General features: G+C 42.3%; 1 protein-coding gene across 1 annotated transcript in view; it reads left to right on the top strand.

The window, feature by feature from the left end:
* The first annotated feature begins 1,169 nt into the window (after positions 1-1,169).
* mthfd1a (methylenetetrahydrofolate dehydrogenase (NADP+ dependent) 1a, methenyltetrahydrofolate cyclohydrolase, formyltetrahydrofolate synthetase) overlaps positions 1,170-27,507 on the top strand; it is an 82,267-nt gene continuing 55,929 nt past the window's right edge. The window contains 8 exon segments of the mRNA XM_084315146.1: positions 1,170-1,276; positions 4,964-5,048; positions 11,621-11,680; positions 13,781-13,834; positions 16,726-16,862; positions 19,986-20,086; positions 25,158-25,294; positions 26,030-26,141. Of these exon segments, the coding sequence (XP_084171272.1) occupies positions 1,176-1,276; positions 4,964-5,048; positions 11,621-11,680; positions 13,781-13,834; positions 16,726-16,862; positions 19,986-20,086; positions 25,158-25,294; positions 26,030-26,141 (787 nt within the window). The 5' untranslated portion in view covers positions 1,170-1,175.

The raw sequence follows: 27,507 nt of genomic DNA, 5'->3' as shown, positions 1-27,507 counted from the left end.
AGGGACGGCCCACTCCTCTTCCCAGACCCAGGATTTCAGCTGGTTAACCTTAAACTACAGCCCCCCACACACACCCTCCCTTTTTCTACATTTGGCCGTTAGACTATGAGGGGGGGGGGGGGGCGTGGGTGCACAGTTCCTGCTCTAGTAAGAGGGGGAGAGAACTTCTCGAGCCACCTAGTTCACGTTTAGGCCGGAGCAGGCAGGAATGCTACGGAATCATCCGGAAAAGATGTGATAACGTGGGGCTACTACTACATGCTGGTGGAAACCTCCCCAGCTGCACAGAGAGAGAGAGAGAGAGAGAGAGAGAGAGAGAGAGAGAGAGAGAGAGAGAGAGAGAGAGAGAGAGAGAGAGAGAGAGAGAGAGAGAGAGAGAGAGAGAGAGAGAGAGAGAGAGAGAGAGAACTCTGAGGTGGCTGGGGAGCACACACGCGCACACACACGTAACACGTAAGCCACACAAACGCACAAAACACACACATACTGGCTAGATATTAGAGGGAGGAGTTGACCAGGACCACTGCTGCAAGGGATCAGTTGCAGGCTGCCTCAGTCCTCTAAAAGAAGAGACAGGGATCCACACCAGGAACCTTGTTTTTTTTAACACAGGCAAGCTCTCTCTCTCTCTCTCTCTCTCTCTCTCTCTCTCTCTCTCTCTCTCTCTCTCTCTCTCTCTCTGTTAACAAGCATTCTGATGCTTGACTCCCTCCTAGCTTCATATACCAATGTTTTGTCTAATGTAAAATTGAGTGACAGAATGGCATGTGCATAGTTCTGGCTCGTACCAGCAGTTGTATTAGTTTATGAGGTAGTTTTTTTTTTTAATAGGTAGTGTTCTTGTAATATGTTCTTTTTCATGTGTACCAGGTGTAAAAGGGTTGACCAGTGTTCCTCATCTCTATCTCTCTCTCTCTCAGTGGTGGAAAGTAACTAAGTATTTTTACCCAAGTACTGTACTTAAGTACAATTCCAAGCTTCTTTTACTTTATTTACTTGAGTAGAATTTGAACAGAGGACCTTTACTTTTAACAGCGTAATCGTTTATCTGGGTATTTCTACTTTGACTTAAGTAAAGGAACTGTGTACTCCTTCCACCACTGCTCTCTCTATCTCTCTCTCTCTCTCTCTCTCTCTCTCTCTCTCTCTCTCTCTCTCTCTCTCAGATATTAGCCATGCTCTCCTTGGCCGCCCTCTCGCTCCGCCTTGGGGCCTTCCGATCCCGAGGAGGGAGATGCACCATGGCGACCGTTGTCTCTGGCAACAAGACCTCCAAGTGAGTCAGTCCGCTGAGGCCAGCGTGTGATGTCACGTGTGATGTCACGTGTGGCTTACCTTGCATGTATTCTACAGTGTGATATGTTGCACGGATCATACTTAAAGCCAAATAAGGACCCGGGTGTTTGTTTAAAAAGGAACACGTCGACGTTATGGGAAATGCAATGCACTTACCGGCTTCTCCAGAGTCAGACCAGCTGCAAGGTAGCCTAGCTTAGCACAAATGAATGGAAGAGGATATGGATCAGCTAGCCTAGCTGTTGGCCCAAAACTGTTTTAAAAGCTAGGGCTAGCTGATCCGTATCCGCTTTGATTCATTTGTGCTAAGCTAGGCTACGGAAGAACCATATAACTCAGTTTTGGAAGGCGCATGTATGCTCATTTGTAGCTAATGTCAACCCATAATCACTTGGGTGTGTGAATGTGATACATCACAAGAAAGTACTCTCCACTGTCTTAACCCTTTCACTGCCACACGACAGCCGGTTAACCCTTTCTTTTTTTTAAACTTAAATTTTTATTAACAGTTTTTAGACAGACAGCACTTACAAAAAATAAATAATAAAAAATAAAGAAACTAGCATCACAATAAAAACAAAAGAAAAAACAGTGCACATAAATATTTACATGGGTATCATGGTTAGTTGTCTGGTTCCCCTACAGTTGTTTTCTAGGTATTTGATACAAAGACTGATTGTGTATCTCCCTTAAACAGGCATAAACAGGTAATTCCTACTCAAAGATGATAAATGCTGACTAAGGCTTGTATGTGTGATCTGGGTCCAGAGACCCTCCTTGAGCTTCTTTCTTCCCTTATCCTTCGTCCTTTTTTTTTTCTTTTTTTTTTTTTTTTTTTTTTTTCTTTTTTTCTCTTGTTTATTAACTTTCACTTTGTCTTTTGGTTCACCCATACACAAACCACATCATCCCTGAATATTTAATATCACACCGTTAAACAGACATAAATAATAAGGTATAAAAACATTCAGCAATTGTAATATCCCAAAAAACAAAATAGAAAATACTAACTAAAGCACAGGTGTGTGACATGGGTTCATAGACCCTCCTTGAACATCTTTCCTCCTTTACCCTTCGCCCTCTTGTGTTGCATTTGGTTCTTCCTCTGTGATGTCGTTCTCGTTCCTTTTATAATCCTCCCACTTTCCCCATCTTTCCCCAAATTTCTCTTCCTGTAACCTCAGCATGTGTGTTATCCTTTCCATATCCTGTATTTCTTCCACTATTCCTACCCATTGTGCTATTGTCGGTGGGTCTTCCTTGTACCACAGTCTCGTTATTGCTTTTCTGGCCGCTATCAACATTATCTTTATTAAATATTTGTCCCCCCCTTGTATTCCCTCGTGTGTCAGGTCTCCTAAGTAAAGCACCAGTCCTGTTTGTGGTAGCCCGTATCCTAATATTCTGATCATTGCTTCCCCTATCTCCTCCCAATACCCCTTCAGCTTCTGACATCCCCAGAATATGTGCGTGTGATTTGCCCCCTCCTTCCCACACATCCTCCAGCATGCTCTTTGTGTTGGTGCATATTTTCCCTTCAGCTCTGGGGTTATAAAGAATCTGATTATGTTTTTCCATCCAAATTCTTTCCATATTCTCGATCCTGTTGTTGAATGTTGTACCTCGCATATGTTCCCCCATTCCTTCCCTGTTATTCCTATCTCTAGTTCTCTCTCCCATTTCTCCCTTATATAATCGGTCGTGTGTCCCTTGCTGGTCATTATAGCCCGGTATATTGCTGATATTACTCTTCCTTGCCCCCCTTCGTATGCCCATACTATCATCTTTATTATTCCATTCTGTTCCTCGTCTTTGGCCCCCCTTATTTCTTTGTTGTAGTAGTCTCTAACCTGTAGATATCTGAAGTGGTCCCTGTTTTCTAGTCCAAATTTCTCCTTTAATTTTTGTAGTGTCTGCATTTCTCCCTTCTCTATCATTTTGCATATCGCTGTTGCCCCCCCCTCTCCCACCTTCTGAATCCATGGTCTAACCTCCCTGGTTTGAATCTCTTGTCATGTGCTACCCATCTCAGGACCCCTGACTGCTTCTCCAATTTGTGTGTTTTTACTACTCTGTTCCATATGGTCAAGGTGCATTTGGTGATTGGATCTAATAGTCCCTCTTTTTCTTTAAATAGTTCCCTATCTCCCACCAGAGCTTGTACCTTGTATCCCTCCCCTTCTTTTTCAATGTCTTTCCATCTTGCCTCATATCTGTCGTTACACCAGCACGTCACTGCTCTCAGTTGTGCTGCATAGTAATAATCTTGTAGGCTGGGTACTGCCATCCCTCCCTCTTCCTTTGGTAGTTGTAGTGTTTTATATCTGACCCGTGGTCTTCTCCCCGCCCATATGAACCTCGATATCAGTCTGTCCCACTCCCTGAATTGATTCTGTGGTATTTGTATCGGTAGTGACTGGAATAGGTACAGTAACCTTGATAGTATGTTCATTTTAATGACCTCTATTCTTGAATTGAAGTCCAAGGGCATTACTGTCCATCTCTCTAAGTCTCTCTTGATGTTCTGATTTATCTGTGTATAATTCGCCTCAAACAGTTTCTCCACCCCTCTCGTGATGTTCACCCCTAAGTATTTAATCTTGTCCATGTCCCATCTTATCCCGTACTGTTCTCTAATTTCCGTCGTTGGAGAATAGTTCCATGCTAAGGTCTGTGTCTTTGTCACGTTTAGTTTGTATCCTGAGTAGTGGCCATATTCCTTCAGTAGATCCATCAGTGCCGGGAAGCTCTTTTCTGGTTTCCGGTTAACCCTTTCACTGTGACAATACAGATGGTTAGCCCTTTTTTATATTCTGGAGGGGAAACCCTCGCGAGCACGGGGAGAACATGCAAACTCCACACAGAAAGAAAGGCCCGGGAGACACCCCACCTGGGTACCTGGCAACCCGGCAACCTGGTCCCCAAGTGGGAATCGAACCCTGGACCAGTCGCCAGGAGTCGACGGGGAGCATGACGCTGAATGGCAGATGGCAGCTAAATGTACACTTCGGTTTGATTGATTGATTGATTGATTGATTGAAAAGTGTATTAACAGATTGCAGAATGGGTACAATACAGTACGGCTCAATACATACAATTGTTAAGGGGATGCAGACCAGAGAAAGACTTTCGTCTTGTTTACATCAGGGTCCCCCATTTTCAATTCATCATGTGCTCTGAGGCACTAACACTGGCAGGGTTAGGTGATCTATTCCCACTGGGGACACCCATCCTGAAAAAATAAATGTATGCACTACTTGATTAGTACTAGTAGGAAAGCGCTACAGAAATGCAGCCTTAATTGATAAAAGATGTTACTTATTGTTACCATTCTTGTATTCATTGATGTTTCGTAATTGTGCACTGTTGAGTCTATAAGCTCGAAACACAAACATGTGCAATGCCCCTGTATTGTTGTGCATTTGACAAATAAATAACTGGAACTTGAACTTGAACTTGATTCACCAGAAGGAGTTCAGCATCTACTGTTTTTAACTATGAGTGAAAACAATACTCTTATATACGTACCATCGTTAGATCATAAAGTTTGAACACATTGTTCCTCTGAAAACCTCAAACGGACTTCTATGGCTCTTCCTCTGAGTTATCCAACGAATGAATGAATGAATGAAATAATTAATTTGTTCATTCCACTTCCTGTCCCCAGGTTGGTGAGAGACAGGCTGAAGCAGGAAGTGGACAAGATGAAGGCGCAGTTCCCCAGCTTCAGGCCAGGCCTGGTGGTGCTACAGGTGTGTAACGTTAGCCCCTTTACACATCGTTCCCATTATATTACTGGGATGATCTATAGGGACTTTCACCATTCACACATGCAGCTACTTTCAGGAACATTTCCGTCTCGTGTTTATTCACACAATGCCATGGCAATGCCGGATTGGAACGGGGCAAGGCGCTTAGTGTATAACAGCGGGAGATTAGCAGAGTGTGCGAAGCTTTTGTTATTATTTTGAGGAAAATGTCAAAGTCTTGAATGTCGCATATTTGGATTTTATGTTTTCTTTTTTTGCGAGACAAGCCATGTTTATTTCCATGGTCCACTTGAATCAGAAAGACACACTGGTGTACAAAGGAGCTTGTGTTGCTTGTTATCAAACAGGTCCCCCAGCGAAAGAAATGGCAAATGGACACAACTGGTGGATTTCAATAATAATAATAATAATAATAATAATAATAATAATAATAATAATAATAATAATAATAATAATAATAATAATAATAATACACTTTATTTGTATAGCACCCTTCTACAAGAATTGCTGCCTAAAGTGCCTCACAGCAGTAATGTATAGACACAAAATAGGCATAGGCATAAAATGAGCATAAAATTGGCATAATTATAGAGGGGCATAAAATGAGCAGAGAATTGATATTAAAACCTCCTGGAAAATTTGTAATAGATTTATTTAATTAGAATCTATGAAAAAAATGATTATGATAGATTTCTGACATTCAAATCTATAAAAGACTATTAGCAGGTTTCTGACTAAATAAAAGCAATGCATAAAGTGCAGACATAGAATGAGTATAAAAATAGACAGAATAAGAGCAGTGCAAATAAAATAGTAAAATAGTGCAGTGCAATAAAATATTTATCATCTACAGTACAACAATCACAGTCTGGGTGCAATGAGTCCAAGCAGAGTATTAACACAATGGCGCCCAAGGACGTATATCTCCGTGTTTCGATTCCACCCGTTGTGGACAGAAGCACGGATAAATCTGTGGCAAGTTGTTTTTGCTTCTATTCCATTTTAATAACCTATTCAAGGTCGCCGAGCGGCACTGCAGATCTACCCTACTCTATGAATTCGAGAAGGTGCAATACCGGCCAGATCCTCTTAGGGGCGCTAATGCAGTGTGCCCTGTGGCTGAACGGATCAGTATTTTTTTTACTTTCAATGGAGATTTCAGTTAGCAGGATTCTAGATGTGTAGCCTGTAGCTTGGATTACGTTTTGGATCGCAGATTTCACCATGCAATAAGGGGATTTATCATCAGCCAATGGATATATCGATCTACCAGATGGCGATCGATAACGGGGAAATGCTCGGGGGGATCCCACGGTAAGATATTTTTCACGTAAAGTACATCCCGATCGGGCCTTGTTTTGATAGCCATCCAGGCGTTCGGCCTATGAGGCTAATGAGGCTAACGCGGTTATTGGTAATCAATCATCAGAAACGACATCCCCCGCCCCCCCCCCCCTTTCATGCATACATGCGTGATGATCGTGCCGATCATATGCAGTTTGAGTTTTAACTGGAGCGTATCTATAACCGAAATGCCATTGGATTTAACGTTATTAGCTATTAGCCCATTATCTCGGCTTCCAGGAAATATACTAGACCAAATCCGGTATAATGCTTATATTCACGGCGCTATAAAATTAGAACGTATTGATGATTTTTTTTTTCTTTAAGCCATTTTGAAGGGACGGTTTATGGTCTCAATTCACAATGAGAATGGACAGATAGCAATACTATAAAGTATAGATTTAGCTCTACAAACAGCCCCACGTCTGTTTACATTTCCCGGTCCTCTTGATAATAATTATACTCATCCCAGTGGCCGTGAAAGTGTTAAAAGGCTAAGGTGAAGAGGTACGTTTTTAGCTTGCTTTTGAAAATATTTAGTGATCTAGGCTCCCTAATGTTCATATAGGTTCCATAGCCTTGGTGCATAATTTGCTGGTTAGCCTTCGGGAGAGGTGTTAGTTGGACAATGCCTAGGCTAACCGGCCATGTCCGCTTCCATTCATTGTGCTAAGCTAGGCTAACATGCAGCCAGATAGCTTTCTACTGAACGCACAGAGAGGAAACTGGTATCTATCTTCTTGTCTCTCTCTGGAGAAGACGGTATGCTAATTTCCCAAAATGTTGCTGTGTTCCTTTAAATATCAGGAACGTCAATTTCAATATTGTAAATCAAATCTTTTCTCAATTTGATGTAAAAACGAGTCAAATTGTTAGCCTAGCTTACCCTCGTTGTTTGTACATCGTCAAAAAAGGTGAAATACATCATCAGTATGCGCCTAAAATATAACAAACATATTTTTTTGGATTCGCTGAATGACATTCCGAGTTTAAAATGTCAATATGTTAACACTTTTGCGGCCACTGGGATGCGTCTAATATCACTCTAGACGACCAGCATTATGTAAACAGACTTGCACAGTCCGTGGGGCTGTTTGTAGAGCTAAATCTATACTTTATAGTATTGCTATCTGTCCATTCTCATTGTCAATTGAGACCATAAACCGTCCCTTTAAAATGGATTAAAGAAAAAAAAATCATCAATACGTTCTCATTTTATAGCGCCGTGAATATAAGCGTTATACGGTATTTGGTCTGGTATATTTCCTGGAAGGCTAGATAAAGGGCTAATAGCTACTAACGTTATATCCAATGGCATTTCCGTTTTACAAAAGCTACAGTTAAAACACAAACTGCATATGATCGGTATGATCCTCAAGCATGTATGCATGAAAGGGGGGGGGGGGGGGGGGGCGGGGGACGTCGTTTCTGATTATTGATTACCAATAACCGTGTTCGTCTAAGTAGCCACATACGCTGGTCGGTTGGTTGAGTATCATAGCAAGCTCTGATCAGCATGTAATTTACGTGAAAAAGATCTTACCATGAGCCGGTTGGATCCCCCCGAGCATTTCCCAGTTATCGATCGCCATCTGGTAGATGATAAATCCCCTTATTGCATAGTGAAATCCGCGATCCAAAACGTATTCCGTGCAACAGACAATAGCGCTCGCTTCAGGTGAGTAGAAAACGACATTAGAGATCCTAAAATAAAAAAGACAGTTTCTGCCACAGGGAACACTGCATTATCGATACAGCGCCCCTAAGAGGATCTGGCCGGTAATGCACTTTCTCGAATTCAAAGAGTAGGGTAAATCTGCAGTGCCGCTCGGCGACCTGGAATAGGTTATTAAAATGGAATAAAAGCCAAAACAACTTGCCACGGATATATCCGTCCTTCGGTGCATTAAGCATGGATTCGAAACACGGATGTATCCGTCCTTGGGCGCCATTGTGTTAACAAGGCCCTAAACATTTAGTTTATTCTGTTGCTCAATCAAATAAGCCTCCTCTACTTTTTTTTATTTTTTAAACGTTTTTACGTCTCACTCCATTCATTTGAGTCCCAGGTCTGCTTGTTTTCCCAGAGCTGGTGCTGGAAGTAGCCAGTTGTGTCTCGGTTCCTTCCTGTCTCTGCTACTTCTTTCAATTACAACACAAGCCATACAGGAAATGTCCTGAAATTATACTATTGATACCCATTAACCATATCACATGGCAGCCATTTTACCCGTATGTTGTGCTCATACCTCAGGAATCCCACCCTGAGCATGACATAAGAGCAAAATGGCCACTGTGTGAATAAAAGATTCAATAATATGGTCAATTCAAACATGACCCTGTGTAGGAAATGTTCCTGAACATTCCAGGGAGAGACTGCATGTGAACGGGTTATTGTTTACTCAAGCTGTGACGGACAGCCGAAACCTGCCCAATTTTCCACCGTCGACTAAAAACACACTTCTTCAATCAATATCTGAAATGAAGAAAAAACACACACAAAAAAACCTTCGTACTAGTATGCACTGCTACTCCTAAATTTCCCCAAGGGGATCAATAAAGGAATATCTTATCTACTAAGGAATCTACCATGGCTATATTACTATACCTACTATGCTAATATGTCTACACTACTATGCATTCAAGATTGTAGCAGTTGAGTTTGATACTGTTACTGACCCTTAGCTGCCAGAGTTGTACCCTTCCCTTCCTGCTGACTTGTAAGTTGCTTTGGATAAATTACTAAATGTAAAATGTAAATGTAAGTCTTCCAAAGAATAGTCATAACCAGAACCGGCCCTTGGTGTGAACAGTCTACTATAACTGGTGATGGTGTGAACAGTCTACTCTACTGTATGACTGTAGATAACTGGTGGTGGTGGTGTGTGTGTGTGTGTGTGTGTGTGTGTGTGTGTGTGTGTGTGTGTGTGTGTGTGTGTGTGTGTGTGTGTGTGTGTGTGTGTGTGTGTGTGTGTGTGTGTGTGTGTGTGTGTGTGTGTGTGTGTGTGTGTGTGTGTGTGTGTGTGTGTGTGTGTGTGTGTGTGTGCGTGCGTGCGTGCGTGCGTGCGTGCTTTGCTGGATGCAAGTAGAGTGTTTTTGGGCCCACCAACAATCCCATTTAAAGGAGCACGTCAACATTTTGGGAAATTAGCTTACCGCCTTCTTCCATTCATTGTGCTAAGCTAGGCTAACATGCAGCCAGATAGCTTTCTCCTGAACGCACAGAGAGGAAACTGGTATCTATCTTCTTGTCTCTCTCTGGAGAAGACGATATGCTAATTTCCCAAAATGTTGGCGTGTTCTTTTAAGACTGTGCTCTGGTAATAAGCCCTAAGAACATTCACAGAGTTCAACAGTGTAGTTGAAATGGAGCGAAAGTGGCTCAGGAGGTATATCGGTCGTCTGGTAATCAGAAGGTTCCCGGTTCGATTCCGGCCCCTCCCGGCAGCGTGTCGAAGTGTCCTTGAGCAAGACACTTAACCCCCTAACTGCTAAGGTCAGCACCTTGCATCGTTGCCTCCGCCGGCGCTGTCGGTGTGTGAATGTGTGAGTGCATGTGTGAGTGAATGTGAGGCATAAGTTGTAAAGCGCTTTGGAGAAAAGTGTTATATAAATGCAGTCCAATTTACCATTTTAAATACTTTCTAACCATTCTTTCTCTTTTCTTTTGCCCACGCTATCAGGTGGGTTTTAGAACTTTTAGGTAAACATGTTGATTCTTTGATTGGAGGTGTGAGTTCATTTATTTATGACTTGTGTAGAGAAAGCTCCTTTTATACAGAGTGGGATGAGGCAACAAGCTGCTGGAGAGGAATGACGACTTAAAGCAAGTTCTATCTGCTGAAATGTTACTTTAATTCTATTGTTCATGCCTTTTGTTTTGACTGTGTATGCTCTTTTGTAGTGCTTTTATGCAATAGAGACTTGCACTAAAAGTTTATCAATAATACATAAATACTCCACCAATCCTTAAATAAAACGACCACTTGCCCTATTGAACTTCTTTGGGCCAGAGATTGTCAAGCATAATACTATACACAAGCTACAGTACACAAGTGGTATTGTAATCATTGTGTATTGTTGTTTAAAAACCTACTATGCGGTTGAGGAGCCGGGAAAAACAAGCATCTCACGTTTTTCCTCAATGTGCGTACATTTAAAAAAGCGGTGACAATAAAATGATCTGAATCTTAATCTGAATATGCAGGTAAACAACGAATCAATTCAAAGTAGCGAATGTTTGAACTATTTTGCGCATGGATTTCTTTTCGACTCCAGAGTGTCTGTGAGTTGGAACAGTGTGCTCTTTGTTTACTATAAGAAAGGTCTTTATTGCCAAGTTTGGTAGTTTTCTGTGTGACATTAACCATTAACCATTTCAGTACTGTCTATCTGTATGTCGTGTATGTCATATATGTTATGATGAATTGAAAATGGGGGACCCTGATGTAAACAAGACGAAAGTCTTTCTCTGGTCTGCATCCCCTTAACAATTGTATGTATTGAGCTGTACTGTATTGTACCCATTCTGCAATCTGTTAATAAAGTTTTCAATCAATCAATCAATCAATCACTACCACACTACCAAAGGGTTAACCATTTCACTGCAACAATACAGAAGGTTAATCCTTTTACTGCCACACGACAAAGGGTTAACCCATTCACTGCAACAATACAGAAGGTTAACCCTTTTGCTGCCACACGACACAGGGTTAACCCATTCACTGCGACAATACAGAAGGTTAACCCTTTCACTGCCACACACTACCAAAGGGTTAACCCTTTCACTGCGACAATACAGAAGGTTAACCCTTCCACTGCCACACACTACCAAAGGGTTAACCCTTTCACTGCGACAATACAGAAGGTTAACCCCTTTCACTGCCACACGACAAAGGGTTAACCGTATGCAGTGTGGTAGTGAAAGGGTTAACATCATGTAGTGTGGTCATGAAAGGGTTAATGGACAGACAATAACAGACGGATAAGAAGATAAGAAGGTGGAATATAAACTAAGTTAAAATAGAAGCACAATAGAATAGAATAGAATTATGAAATAAAAATAGGCCAGGGCTGAACAACTGGAAAAATAAAAAGGTGGAATAAAATACAATGGGATATAAACTAAATACAATTTAAATGTATATAAAATGTAATTAAAATTGAAGCACAATAGAATATAATTATAAAATAATACTTTTCTTTTTCAGGTGGGTGACCGGGACGACTCCAACCTCTACATTAGCATGAAGCTAAAAGCCGCAGCAGAGGTAAGAGACAACAGCCGGTACTAAACCCAAGGTTCTAGGGTTCTAACCTCTGTGTGCTCAGGGAGGGTTGACTGGGGACACTGGGGGGACAGCCACGCCCTGCTTCACACCCGGGAGCTGCCCAGCACAAACACGGCACTGACTCGGTTGACCGCTGAGCAGAAACGCCGGAGCAGTTGGGTGATTTATTACTAACTATGTAGTTACTGCATGTGTGTGATTGTGTTACTGTTCTGTTACTGTTGTATACATATAATATAATATTATAATCTAACATAATATGAGATCAATAACTGCGCACGTTTTTTTTGTGTCAACCACAGCACCTGGTGGTTAGGTATATGGTCCTTTTAACCAGAAGGTCACAGGTTCAATCCCCTTCAGCAGCCATTGTATCCATCCCCGTCAAATTGTCTTTGAGCAAGGCACTGAACCTCTCTACATGTTGCCCAAATGTGCCGCAGAAAATGTGACGTGTAGGCGTCTCTCAGAGGGATACGGGGTACGAAATACATTCCTTAGGACAGTGTTTCTCAATGTGGGGTCCACGGACCTCTATAGGACAGTGTTGCTCAATGTGGGGTCCAGGGTCCTCTATAGGACAGTGTTGCTCAATGTGGGGTCCAGGGTCCTCTAGGTAGGACAGTGTTGCTCAATGTGGGGTCCAGGGTCCTCTAGGACAGTGTTGCTCAATGTGAGGTCCAAATAACGGTGTCGGAGAGCCGCGACCCCCACTATTATAGGAGGTAAAATAAAATAATAAAATAATAATAATATATATATTTTTTATTTTTTTATAAATGGAAATGTATGGTTGAAACATGCAAACGTTCAAACGCACACACACTAATAAGCATTGGAGGCTTTTAACCAGGGCCGGACTGGGGAAATCATTCAGGCCAGGAAATATAGCCCCAGTCAGGCCACTTTTTAAGCAGGGGGTCTGGGGGTCCCCCACCAGGAGATTTTTTATTACAAAGACTTAATTTCCTGCATTCTGGTGCAAGATTTTTTTTTATTTGTACCCTTTAAATGCCAGTGTTTGTGATGGCATCACAAATTATTGTTAAAAAACAGGCTAGCATGTATGATTAGCAACAACACAGATTTCTATGGATTTTCAGTTTTTTTGTAATTGATAAAAAATACAATCTTTTATTCAACTTCAGCCCTGATCATAACACCTATTCATTTTATAATTCTAACCCTTTAAATGCCAGTGTGTGTGATGGCATATATTTGCAATATAGCAAATGCAAAGTAGATTTTTCTGGGGGGGATTATTACAGGCTAGCATGTGTCAATGATTAGCATTTTAATCATCTGGCGACCCCCCCCGCGGCGGCGGCTCGCGACCCCGACTTTGGGAACCCCTGCACTACACAATGGCTGAACGGCTTAGGAGACAGGGAGTGATACCAGCCAATTAAGGGGGAGGGACGATTATGTCAGAGACCCGATTGGGAATTTTGCCAGGAACGACAGGCCCTGGGTTCTTTGACGACAGAATTCAGTCGGGACCTGGGTTTAGCATCTCATCTGAAGGACGGCACTTTTGCAGCTGTATGGTGTCCTTATCACCGTAACAGGGGCATTGTTACTGACAAGTCCAGAGGACAGAGTGCTCCCTGCTGGAAAACAACACCACTTTCCGACAACAGCCTTGACCGGGGCTCGAACCGGTGATCTTCCGATCATGAGCGCGGAGCTCTACTCATGTAGCCACGCTGCCGGACAAAGTAGAATGACTGTTCTGATCATAGGTGTGACTCTATCCACTATTAATCTCCCGGGTATGGAATTCTGGAATAATAAGTCCTATCCAACAACAAATATCTTCTCAGACAGGGGTCCATGACCTATTTCATATCCTTATCATTAGGTTACCTCTTAACGTATCGTTATCGTTAGGGTAACATTTTCTTTTTTATTATAAATGGATATTTTGGGGGTCCTTGACGTGGAAAACTTTGGGAGCCGCTGCCTGAAATATGGTAATAAACTCTAAGCTCTAAAACCAAATCCAAATGGTGAGGAATGACATGTGGCATTCCAGAGTTTCAGCAGAGCGCTGATATTCATTTCCTGTATTGTTTTCAGATTGGAATCAATGCCAATCATATACGCCTGCCAAAAACTGCATCTGAGGACGAGGTCAGTAGAACCATAATGTAACACAATATAACTCATAATATATACCCTCACAGCTTTAATAGTTGCTATTACAGCACTGTGGGTGTCTTGCTGTTCAAACAAAATATGATCAGGCATAATGTTACATGTTAAACATTAAGCAGTGACATAAGGGGACAACATAAGCATTAAAGGGGACATGTTACCATACATGTAACTTTACCCTAACCATACAGCTAACCTTACCCTAACCATACAGCTAACCTTACCCTAACCATACAGCTAACCTTACCCTAACCATACAGCTAACCTTACCCTAACCATACAGCTAACCTTACCCTAACCATACAGCTAACCTTACCCTAACCATACAGCTAACCTTACCCTAACCATACAGCTAACCTTACCCTAACCATACAGCTAGCTAACCTTACCCTAACCATACAGCTAACCTTACCCTAACCATACAGCTAACCTTACCCTAACCATACAGCTAGCTAACCTTACCCTAACCATACAGCTAACCTTACCCTAACCATACAGCTAACCTTACCCTAACCATACAGCTAGCTAACCTTACCCTAACCATACAGCTAACCTTACCCTAACCATACAGCTAACCTTACCCTAACCATACAGCTAGCTAACCTTACCCTAACCATACAGCTAACCTTACCCTAACCATACAGCTAACCTTACCCTAACCATACAGCTAACCTTACCCTAACCATACAGCTAGCTAACCTTACCCTAACCATACAGCTAACCTTACCCTAACCATACAGCTAGCTAACCTTACCCTAACCATACAGCTAACCTTACCCTAACCATACAGCTAACTAACCTTACCCTAACCATACAGCTAACCTTACCCTAACCATACAGCTAACCTTACCCTAACCATACAGCTAACCTTACCCTAACCATACAGCTAGCTAACCTTACCCTAACCATACAGCTAACCTTACCCTAACCATACAGCTAACCTTACCCTAACCATACAGCTAGCTAACCTTACCCTAACCATACAGCTAACCTTACCCTAACCATACATGTAACTTTACCCTAACCATACAGCTAACCTTACCCTAACCATACAGCTAACTTTACCCTAACCATACAGCTAACCTTACCCTAACCATACATGTAACTTTACCCTAACCATACAGCTAACCTTACCCTAACCATACAGCTAACTTTACCCTAACCATACAGCTAACCTTACCCTAACCATACATGTAACTTTACCCTAACCATACAGCTAACTTTACCCTAACCATACATGTAACTTTACCCTAACCATACATGTAACTTTACCCTAACCATACATGTAACGTTACCCTAACCATACATGTAACTTTACCCTAACCATACATGTAACTTTACCCTAACCATACATGTAACTTTACCCTAACCATACAGCTATACCATACTACCTGAATTAGTTTATGTCCTTCAGTATCAGCATGTGTCATTTAATACTTATGTATATTCTGTACTGTTTCTTCTTCTATTATTGCCTAGTCTGTTGTTTTATTACATTGTACATTATCTGTCAGACAAATTACTTCTAGAGACAAATATCTAATTTAGACTTTGGTACTATCCTTTTTTTTTTATTACATTTCTTTTATTTTTAAACTTTTAAACTTTTTGGATAGTAGCCAATGTTCCCCACATCTCGGTAATGGTTTTTACTGAATGGTTTAATCAATACACTGGTGTCAAAGGGAAAATATGTTGGGAAAAAAGGAGATATTGACTGGACTGTCCTGGGTCAAGGCAGGAATAACATGACATTTCTTCAGAATCACAATCAGAATCAGAAAGGTCTTTATTGCCAAGTAGTTTGCACATACAAGGAATTTGATTTGGTCATTTCTGGTGGGACATTAACGGACAGACAATAACGGTAGAATAAAATAAAAGGGTAGAATAAAATAAAATGGAATATAAACCAAATTTAAATAGAAGCGCAATAGAATAGAATATAATTATAAAATAAAATAGACCAGGGCTGTACAATTGTGCACGATGTGGTCAAGTATAATACACTGGGAGCATTCAACCCTCCTTTTTTCCAACATATTTTTTTGCATAATGCATTATCAGGGATGCTCGATATTGGCTTTTTTACCGATACCGATATACCGATATTGTCCAACTCTTAATTTCCGATACCGATATTAACCGATATCAACCGATACCAATATATGCGGGGTTTCCCCCCCCCAAAAAACGGAATAATTTGAGGTAATTAACATTACATATCTCTTGTCGTGGAATTAACACAACATTATGCATACGTTGACAATAAATAAAATAATAATTTGTTCTTACTTGCTTGCCTGGGTAAATAAAGGTTAAATAAATGTCAAATTTTTTTTAATAAATAAAAAGATTTTGAAACCCAATACCGATATTTTCCGATATCAAATTTTTATGCCAATATCGGCCATCCCTAATTATCAATGTTTTGACCCAGAGTCACAAACCATTACCGAGATGTGGGCAACAATGGCTGCTGTCCAAAAAGTAAAAAAAAAAAAAAAAAAAAAAAAAAGGATAGTACAAAGTCTAAACTAGATATTTGTCTCTAGAAGTAATTTGTCTGACAGATTAGAATCCATGTTTTTTGTATCCATGTCCCCAACCACTGCACTTTACAGTCTTATTTCACTCTTCTGTCCTGTTTTGCACTTTATAATTATTTATTCACTGTTGTGTTGTTCTTATTTGTGAAAAAAGCATGCACTGTAAATGTCGAATCACGTTCCATTTGTACTACAATATGGAGAATAAAGTCATCTGAATGTGAATCTGAATCTGAATAAAAACAGCAACACAGACAGTGGGATGGAATATTGAACAGGGCTGTGCTGCTGAACGTTTGTTATCATTCCGACCACCAGGTCCTGAGGAGTATCGTTGCCGTCAACGAGAACCCCGCCGTCCACGGCCTCATCGTCCAGCTGCCCCTGGACTCTGTCCATCCCATGGACACGGAGAAAGTGACCAATGCTGTGGCTCCGGAGAAAGATGTGGATGGGTGAGTTTGATTGATTGATTGAATAGTTTATTGGTTTAGAATGGAAAATCACACATATACATTTGATCACAATATGAAACAGGTATACATTTTCCAATAGGATTTCATAAAACACAATAAAGCCATAGGCTTGTTTCCATTGTGGTCCTTCATCATTGGTGTCAGTGGATTTATGTACTGGTGTGTGGACGTGGGTGTTTGTAGTGTCTGTATGTCAGGATGTGTGGGTATAAAAACAAAAAAATACATACAATAATAGTCCATTTTATAGACAATAAAAGAATAAAAAAGGAACAACACATATTAAAAACCCTTTGTTCACTACTCCCAGCTTCTGCTACTTATGATCCACCTCTTTATAGCTAATTTAAAAGTGGAGAAGGGGCTTATGGTCTTCAACTCCATTGGTAGGCTATTCCATTGTACTGCTGCTGAATATAGGAATGCGTTTTGGCCTATTTTCCTATTGCATCTCACTGGGACGATGTCTGTAGGGCTCCCCCTGGTGGCGTGTTAATAAAGGAACACGGCAACATTTTGGGAAATTAGCTTATCGCCTTCTCCAGAGAGAGAGACTCTCTGTGCGTTCAGTATAGAAAGCTATCTGGCTACACGTTAGCCTAGCTTAGCACAATGAATGGAAGCGGACATGGTCGGTTAGCCTTCGGGAGAGGTGTTAGTTGGACAATGCCCGCTTCCATTCATTGTGCTAAGCTAGGCTAACATGCTAAGTATGACTTACTACCATAGTGTCTTTATACCTGTATCACTGTATATACTAATACCACAACTCCTACATACATCTGATTAGCACTATCACTCAGTAATACTCATTTATATATTGTATACCCAGTTTAATCACCTGTACATTGTATATTACGGGGCGACAGTGGCTCAGGAGGTAGAGCGGTCGTCTGGTAATCGGAAGGTTCCCGGTTCGGTTTATATCTTGGTTTACAATCTAGAACCTCTGCTACAAAGGTCGTGTTGACTTAAGGCGACCCTGTTGCCCCCGCTGACTTCAATGGCCCCATCTCTTCGGCTGCCATGACCCATAAAGTTTGCAACTATGTGATAAGAAGTGACCTTTCTCAGTCGCTGCGTAACGTGTGTGCAGCAAGGCCTGATACGCTGCCGGACAGAGAAGGGTTAAATTATGAACGAATGAAGAGTGAAAAGTCCTTTAGGGCCTTAACTCTGGCACAGTGGTGGAAGGTATTTTTTATTCAAGTACTGTACTTGTACTTACATTTCAAGGTACTTGTACTTTACGTGAGTATTTTCATTTCAGGGAACTTTATACTTTTACACCACTACATTTGCATAGAAAACGTGTATGCAATGCTGTGTGAAGATTATGTACTTTAAAATTTTAACATAGCCTTTAATCAGAGCAGCACAACTGGACCACATACCACTTTAACATGACCTTTAATCAGAGCAGCACAACTGGATCACATACCACTTTAACATCACCTTTAATCAGAGCAGCATAACTGGACCACATACCACTTTAACATAACCTTTAATCAGAGCAGCATAACTGGACCACATACCACTTTAACATAACCTTTAATCAGAGCAGCATAACTGGACCACATACCACTTTAACATGACCTTTAATCAGAGCAGCACAACTGGACCACATACCACTTTAACACAACCTTTAATCAGAGCAGCATAACTGGACCACATACCACTTTAACACAACCTTTAATCAGAGCAGCACAACTGGACCACATACCACTTTAACATAACCTTTAATCAGAGCAGCACAACTGGACCGCATACCACTTTAACATAACCTTTAATCAGAGCAGCACAACTGGATCACATACCACTTTAACATGACCTTTAATCAGAGCAGCATAACTGAACCACATACCACTTTAACATAACCTTTAATCAGAGCAGCATAACTGGACCGCATACCACTTTAACATAACCTTTAATCAGAGCAGCATAACTGGACCGCATACAACTTTAACATAACCTTTAATCAGAGCAGCACAACTGGACCGCATACCACTTTAACATAACCTTTAATCAGAGCAGCACAACTGGACCACATACCACTTTAACATAACTTCAATGGATCGAGGCTTGAATGCTTCCAAGCACTGGAATACACAAATGTCATGTATAACATACTTGTACTTAAGTAGAATTTGAATGGAGGACTTTTATCTGGGTATCTTTACTTTTACTTAAGTAAAGGAACTGTGTACTTCTTCCACCACTGCTCCGCTGGCAAAGGATGAACGATTTGAATTAGTGTATATATATATACACACACACACACACACACACACACACACACACACACACACACACACACACACACACACACACACACGCACGCACACGCACACGCATACGCGCACACACACACACGCACACAGAGTCTCCAGGCTCTCTCAGCAGCCAGCCCCTTGCAGTCTAAGTGTCCCCTCTATTGTGGGCCTCCGTGCTCCAGCTCCTCCTCACGAGCCAAGCAGTCTGCACCCAGATGGCCAGAACCCCACCAGTGTTCCCTAGCCGGCAGCCGCCAAGAGTTCAAACGCCCACATACACTCGCCTCTCGGGAGGGCTGCATCTGTCGTGTCCTGAATCGTGTTGAATGATATTAACTAGCTTAAAAGGGGAATGTCGTCCATTTTAAGAATCCGCGACAATGTTAGCGATCTGTTCTGCATGTTTTTCCATTGGGTTTGTCTTTTTTTTTCTGGAGGGGAAACCCTTGCGAGCACGGGGAGAACATGCAAACTCCACACAGAATCCCTGCCTGCCTGCCTGCTTGCCTGCCTGCCTGTCTGTCTATCTATTCACCTGGGAGAGACTTTTCCATCAGACATGCAATATAAAAAAAAATATTAAAGTAAATGTGTAATTGATCTAGATTGATGTCAAGCTGTTTTAAACGTGTGGTGTTGAAATGATCCATATTTAGTGGCTTTTGCAGTTATTTGGTGTGTGTGTGTGTGTGTGTGTGTGTGTGTGTGTGTGTGTGTGTGTGTGTGTGTGTGTGTGTGTGTGTGTGTGTGTGTGTGTGTGTGTGTGTGTGTGTGTGTGTGTGTGTGTGTGTGTGTGTGTGTGTGTGTGTGTGTGTGTGTGTGTGTCTAGTCTCAGTAGTATAAATGCTGGGAAGCTGTCTCGGGGGGACCTGGGGGACTGTTTCATACCCTGCACTCCTAACGGCTGTATGGAGCTAATCAGCCAGACAGGTGAGCAACTATCTTTGTACTTTATAAAAAATAAATGGCAGTTTATGACGATTTCAGTATGAAGTTTATACAGAACTTCCCTATGGAACAGCATGCAATACAGGCCCAAATAAATTCAAGTGAGATGTCTGGTGATGATTATAAATGAATATAATGTTTATAATCTAATGAAACAAATGTGTAAACTAATGACTGTGTTTATAATCTAATGAAAATAATGTGTAAACTAATTATTATCTCAATTATTAACTCATACTACTATTGAATAGCACAATGTGATGAAGTAGGCTACAATAATAAGGGGCTCTTTGTGGCTACCATGTATCTATGCCTATTTGTAAGAGCTGAGTATAGAGATGAGTGGTAAAGAATAGGAAAATGTATTCAAGTGTCACATATAACATTAACAATGTCCAGGAAAATATTGTAGACCACTTATAATAAGAGGCCCTTATTATGCATAGAAATACAATGATACCGTGATTTTGGCCCCAGTTTTCTCACCGCTCTCTACAGTATTAGGCCTAATCATAATTATAGGCTGGAAATACTATATATATATACACCACTACATTTATCTGAACTCATTAGTTACTACTTACATTGTTACATTGAAGAAAAGGATTTGCCTAGAAAACATGGCAGAAATGTATGAAGATATATAATGCACTTTCAAACTTGAAGCCTGCCCACTTCAAGAGGGTGTAATCAGGGCAGCAGAACCCGACCACACGTCACTTAACACAACCGGTAGAGGTCCTCCGGGGCTGAATGATTCCAAACACTGGCATACATGCAGACCTCATAGAGAGAGAGTGCACGTTTACCTTCCATACTGGAGGACTTTTTACATGTCTACTGTCACATGTTTGTGTATAAAAGGCGCAGGCGGGCGGCCGGGTAGCGCAGCGGACTAAGCGTCTGTCTACCACCGCAGAGACAGTGGGATCTAATCCAGCTGCTGTGGTGCCTCCGGCTTGGTCGGCCGTCCATACTGACACAATTGGCAGTGGCAGCGGGTGGGAAAGCCAGTGGGGTGGGTCCTGGTCGTTTTTTTTATAAAAAATGAAAAGGCGCAGGCAATGGATTTCAGAGTTTGGGGAAAAAGAAAACCAGTCTCAATAAATCAACAATGTTAATGGGACACTCCACTAATGCTGATTTATAATAATGCACATAATCTGATTTATAATAACGCACATAATCTGATTTATAATGCACATCATCTGATTATAATAATGCACATCATCTGATTTATAATGCACATAATCTGATTATATATAATAATGCACATAATCTGATTTATAATAATGCACATAATCTGATTTATAATAAAGCACAATCAGATTCATAATGAACATAATCTCACACATATCTCAAACCTGTCCTCCAGTCCTTTGTGTTGTGTTAATTTCACTTTAATCAAATGATGCCGATTAACAAGTCTAGGTAATCTTAATTAAACCCAGCCTAGTTAAACCAAGCCTAGTTACACCTAGCATAGTTCAACCTCATAGTTAAGACAAGCCTAGTTAAACACAGCCTAGTTAAGACAAACCTAGTTAAACCCAGCCTAGTTAAGCCAAGCCTAGTTAAGCCAAGCCTAGTAAATCCCAGCCTAGTTAAACCCAGCCTAGTTAAACCCAACCTAGTTAAGTCAAGCCTAATTAAACCTAGCATAGTTAAGACAAACCTAGTTAAACCCAGCCTAGTTAAGCCAAGCCTAGTTAAGCCAAGCCTAATTAAACCTAGCATAGTTAAGACAAGCCTAGTTAAACACAGCCTAGTTAAGACAAACCTAGTTAAACCCAGCCTAGTTAAGCCAAGCCTAGCTAAGCCAAGCCTAGTAAATCACAGCCTAGTTAAACCCAGCCTAGTTAAACCCAGCCTAGTTAAGTCAAGCCTAATTAAACCTAGCATAGTTAAGACAAACCTAGTTAAACCCAGCCTAGTTAAGCCAAGCCTAGTTAAGCCAAGCCTAATTAAACCTAGCATAGTTAAGACAAACCTAGTTAAACCCAGCCTAGTTAAGCCAAGCCGAGTTAAGACCAGCTTAGTTAAGCCAAGCCTAGTTAAGACAAGCCTACTTAAACCCAGCCTAGTTAAGCCAAGCCTAGTTAAGCCCAACCTAGTTAAACCCAGCCTAGTTAAACCCAGCCTAGTTATGCCGGACACGGCCATGGCACTCGTGCGTTATGTGCTTCAACAGTGGGGAGTCAGTCAGGGACACTCACTATTGTAGGCCGGCCCTGAGGGTCCAGTGAAATGTAGCGATCCCTATAGAACTGCCATTAATACAACGCAAGGATTCAGTATCCTCCGATGACATAACCGGAGGATACATTCAACGGTTAAACTAAATGAACGTTTCAAGTTTCAAGTTCAAGTTTCTTTATTAGTTGTCATACAGAAGTACAGAATACTTTTATATAAAATACTTCTTTCTGTTTTGCTCCAGAGATTGTGCTAGATAAAAATAGATAAGTATAAAAGTATAGTAAGTATAAAATAGAAGTCAAGTACGTAGACAAAAAGTGTTCAATATATACATATATACAACGTACAATGCAGAGTAGAAAGTAACTGAGTTACAATACAATACTATATACTATACAGTACAATGCAGAAATGGGATGAGGTACAATTTAGGTACAATTTACAGTAAGGTGTAATGAGGTATGGGTTGTAGTGCAAATTCTTTGCCAATAAATATAAAGTGTGTTTAGGTGTTCTAAAGTGGGTAAAGTGGGTGCAGCAGTGAGTTTGTTTAAAGTGAGTGTGTGCGTGTGGATGTGTGTGCTGTGAGTGCATTTGATGGTTGTTACGATTGTTTATTGTTCGTGGATATATGTGGATATATGTGGATATATGTGGATATACCGTACTTTTCGGACTATAAGCCGCAGCTTTTTTCCCCATTTTTCGACCCTGCGGCTTATATAACGGTGCGGCTTATATGTGGACTGTTATGGTTTGAAACCGACCCCAACAGCACGGCACAGACAGGTAGTTCAGAGTTAGCCAAAAACTAGTGCGTATTTATTTCTGAAATAGGAATGGGCAAATAAACAACAAAACACAAGGGGAGAATGTTCTTGGCAGAGTTGTCCGCGGCTCTGCAGCACGTCTTCTGGGCTGAGAGGCACCGTGGCGTTGCGCCTCTGCCTCTGCTGCTCTGCAGCTTCTCCTCGATCCACTCGGGAACAGAGAGAGAGAAAATGTTACTAGACGAGCAAACGGGATTACAAGCAGTCCAGTATTGTCTTAGCTGAGTCCGTGATAACAACAAGCGGTTCCTCTTCAGTGTTAAACTTAGCTGAGTCCGTGATAACAACAAGTGGCTCCTCTTCAGTGTTTAACAAACACACAAAAACAGAAAGGTCCCGAGTCCCGGAAATTACGAGAAAAACAGTCTCCAAAAAAGAACGTTCCAAAAACTCACCAAGGCGCAAATGCGCAAAGCGGTCTACGAGGCAGGGGTCCAAAGAATGGCAAGCAAGCAACAGCGGCGACTTCCAACAGACGTCCTGAAGAGAAAAAGGTGAGGGAACAACACAGGGAAAACAAGCAGCAGCCAGTGGTATTCCAAAACAACCCGACAATGAACGATAGAAAACCCAGAGTATATGAAGGCCTCCAGTGAGCTGATTACAACACACATCAGGTGCGCGGGCCAATCCTCACATGGACAAAACCCGAAAATCGAAATATTGCTTTTTTTACTGCATTGAAATGTTATTTATCTGTTCCCTTATTTGCTAAACTTAATACAACTTGTAAATGAGTTAATGTTATTTGTCCGACAGTTTTGTGTCCCAATGGGAGTCATTCTCTGTAGAGGTGGGAACTTAAAGCTCAATATAAGAACGGCCATGCACCACCACTCACAGAATCGAGAAAGAGCAATCAATCTGTCAATCCTTTCCGTGTCCGGGCCGGGTGAGGTTTCCCGTGTTGAGTCAAATTAAGCCGCAGCCTCCACTACTTACATATGGTACTTAAACATTAAAACACATGCGGCTTATAGTCCAGTGCGGCTTATATATGTACACATCATTCAATTTAGCTGCTGCGGCTTATAGTCAGGTGCGGCTTATAGTGCGAAAAGTACGGTATGTGGATATATGTGAGATTATGTGCATGATAAATCAGCATTGTTTTTTTGGTGAAGTGCCCCTTTAACAAAACCAATTGTGTGTGTGGGGGGGGGGGGGCTATCGTGTGTTCTGTATTATAGCTATGGAGACAATAGTATGGCTCATTCGACAGGCATTGTTTATAGTCCAACACTGACTAACCAGTTAATTTCTACATACTTTAGTTTGTGCGCTATTCCATGCTAAACATCGCCCCTTTCCAAAATAATCCAGTATTTTTTCCTAGATCGCGAGATACGACATATTATATGCATTATGCCCAAATCAATCGGGTTGCTCGCCTGAAACTCCAAATATTTCCAAATCAAAGGTATATACCATATATGTGTCTTCACAAAAGGGGGGGGGGTTTACCTCGAAACTGCGATCGTTACCAAAAGCATGTTCTAGGTCCGGTAAAAGACGACACTGTGATCGGTACAAAAGCATGTTCTAGGTCAAAAAAAATACCAGCAGGTTACCTAAAATAGACCTTACCTCAGTCAGAAGGTACTCCAAAATGAATAAGTCCCAGTCGTCCCATCGCGATCGCAATTACTCGTGTATATTGGGCACGGCTATCATACGGGAAACAATAGGTTTGAGGCATCAAGTCTCCGACCGATTGCTACGTCCTGATCCACTTTGAGGGGGAAGCAGTCGGAGGTAACTCGGTACTGGAATACAACTGATATCCCCAGTTAAAAAGGTAGGCGATACTGCCACCAGCGAGTGTTTAGAATGGGGATCAAAGGAAAAATATCAAAGGATCCAAAAAACGAGAAAACTCGTTTTTGGCGCTCAAGCGTTAGCGATGAAACGCGAGTATACTCGTTTTTTGGCGATCAAAGAGTGAGCGATGACGTTGAATGAGACGTAGCTGCGTCTCTGTGTCCGCCCTGCGGGCTGATGATGATCCGGTGTGTCGCCTGTAGGCGTGTCCGTGGCGGGGAAGAACGCCGTGGTGATTGGTCGCAGCAAGATCGTCGGGGCGCCCATGCACGACCTGCTGCTGTGGAGCAACGCCACCGTCACCACCTGTCACTCAAAGACCCGGGACCTCGCTGCTCAGGTAACCGTCTTCATCCCCACCTGTCACTCAAAGACCCGGGACCTTGCTGCTCAGGTAACCGTCTTCATCACCACCTGTCACTCAAAGACCCGGGACCTCGCTGCTCAGGTAACCGTCTTCATCACCACCTGTCACTCAAAGACCCGGGACCTCGCTGCTCAGGTAACCGTCTTCATCACCACCTGTCACTCAAAGACCCGGGACCTCGCAGCTCAGGTAACAGTCTTCATCCCCACCTGTCACTCAAAGACCCGGGACCTCGCTGCTCAGGTAACAGTCTTCATCCCCACCTGTCACTCAAAGACAGATATTGGAAGCAGAGTTTGTTAGCATTTTGTGGCCATGTTAGTGGAAGTCAACAGGCATTGCATTCCTGCTCCATTTATTTCCACTATTGCTAACAAATTAAAGTTGCTATAGATAGCATTATCCAGTAATTATAATCATTATAATTCTTTTTATAATACATCCACATAACTTTTTGAACGGTGCAGAATAAAATATTGCTTTCCCCCCCAAAATGTATTGATTAATGAATTTATATATATACATGTTGCATGTATTTCCCCATGTGGAATGCATGTGGGGAAATGGGAAGTATATGAAGGAGATGCATGCACGCAACATTGCCTGCCAAAATGTTTTAAATGAAAAAATGATCAATCATAATCAATCATAAATTAAAATGTAATCCAGTGTGAAATGAGCTCCTGGACATGTTTTGCTTTTTTCCAGGTCGGCAGAGCAGACATCCTGGTGGTGGGCGCTGGTAGAGCAGAGATGGTTAAAGGCGAGTGGCTGAAGGAAGGAGCGGTGGTCATCGACTGCGGCATCAACCACATCGCAGGTATCATCAGCTGCAAACCTTAACTCTCCAGCTAAAAGAAAATTTAAAAAAAAATTAAAAAGGCTCATTTGGGGGCAGCGGTGGCCGAAAGGTTAGAGGAGCAGGCTTGTGACTGAAAGGTTTGCTGGTTCAATCCCCTGGATGGGTAAAAATAACACTCTCCCATCCCTCCATACCAATGGTCAACAGTGTCAGACTGCGGTTGTACTGGGCAGCTCCTAGTGGCCAACAGTGTCAGTCTGTGGTTGTACTGGGCAGCTCCTAGTGGTCAACAGTGTCAGTCTGTGGTTGTACTGAGCAGCTCCTAGTGGCCAACAGTGTCAGACTGCGGTTGTACTGGGCAGCTCCTAGTGGTCAACAGTGTCAGTTCTGTGGTTGTACTGGGCAGCTCCTAGTGGTCAACAGTGTCAGACTGTGGTTGTACTGGGCAGCTCCTAGTGGCCAACAGTGTCAGACTGTGGTTGTACTGGGCAGCTCCTAGTGGCCAACAGTGTCAGTCTGCGGTTGTACTGGGCAGCTCCTAGTGGTCAACAGTGTCAGACTGCGGTTGTACTGGGCAGCTCCTAGTGGTCAACAGTGTCAGACTGCGGTTGTACTGGGCAGCTCCTAGTGGTCAACAGTGTCAGTTCTGTGGTTGTACTGGGCAGCTCCTAGTGGCCAACAGTGTCAGACTGTGGTTGTACTGGGCAGCTCCTAGTGGTCAACAGTGTCAGACTGTGGTTGTACTGGGCAGCTCCTAGTGGTCAACAGTGTCAGACTGTGGTTGTACTGGGCAGCTCCTAGTGGCCAACAGTGTCAGACTGTGGTTGTACTGGGCAGCTCCTAGTGGTCAACAGTGTCAGACTGTGGTTGTACTGGGCAGCTCCTAGTGGTCAACAGTGTCAGTTCTGTGGTTGTACTGAGCAGCTCCTAGTGGTCAACAGTGTCAGTTCTGTGGTTGTACTGGGCAGCTCCTAGTGGTCAACAGTGTCAGACTGTGGTTGTACTGGGCAGCTCCTAGTGGCCAACAGTGTCAGACTGTGGTTGTACTGGGCAGCTCCTAGTGGTCAACCGTGTCAGACTGTGGTTGTACTGGGCAGCTCCTAGTGGCCAACAGTGTCAGACTGTGGTTGTACTGGGCAGCTCCTAGTGGTCAACAGTGTCAGTCTGCGGTTGTACTGGGCAGCTCCTAGTGGTCAACAGTGTCAGTTCTGTGGTTGTACTGGGCAGCTCCTAGTGGTCAACAGTGTCAGACTGTGGTTGTACTGGGCAGCTCCTAGTGGTCAACAGTGTCAGACTGTGGTTGTACTGGGCAGCTCCTAGTGGTCAACAGTGTCAGTTCTGTGGTTGTACTGGGCAGCTCCTAGTGGTCAACAGTGTCAGACTG

This window comes from Notolepis coatsorum, assembly GCF_963971535.1.
Source record: "Notolepis coatsorum genome assembly, chromosome: 5".
NCBI classification, from domain to species: domain Eukaryota; kingdom Metazoa; phylum Chordata; class Actinopteri; order Aulopiformes; family Paralepididae; genus Notolepis; species Notolepis coatsorum.
The sequence above is the reverse complement of the archived record's forward strand: the minus strand, read 5'-3'. Positions and strand labels throughout refer to the sequence as shown.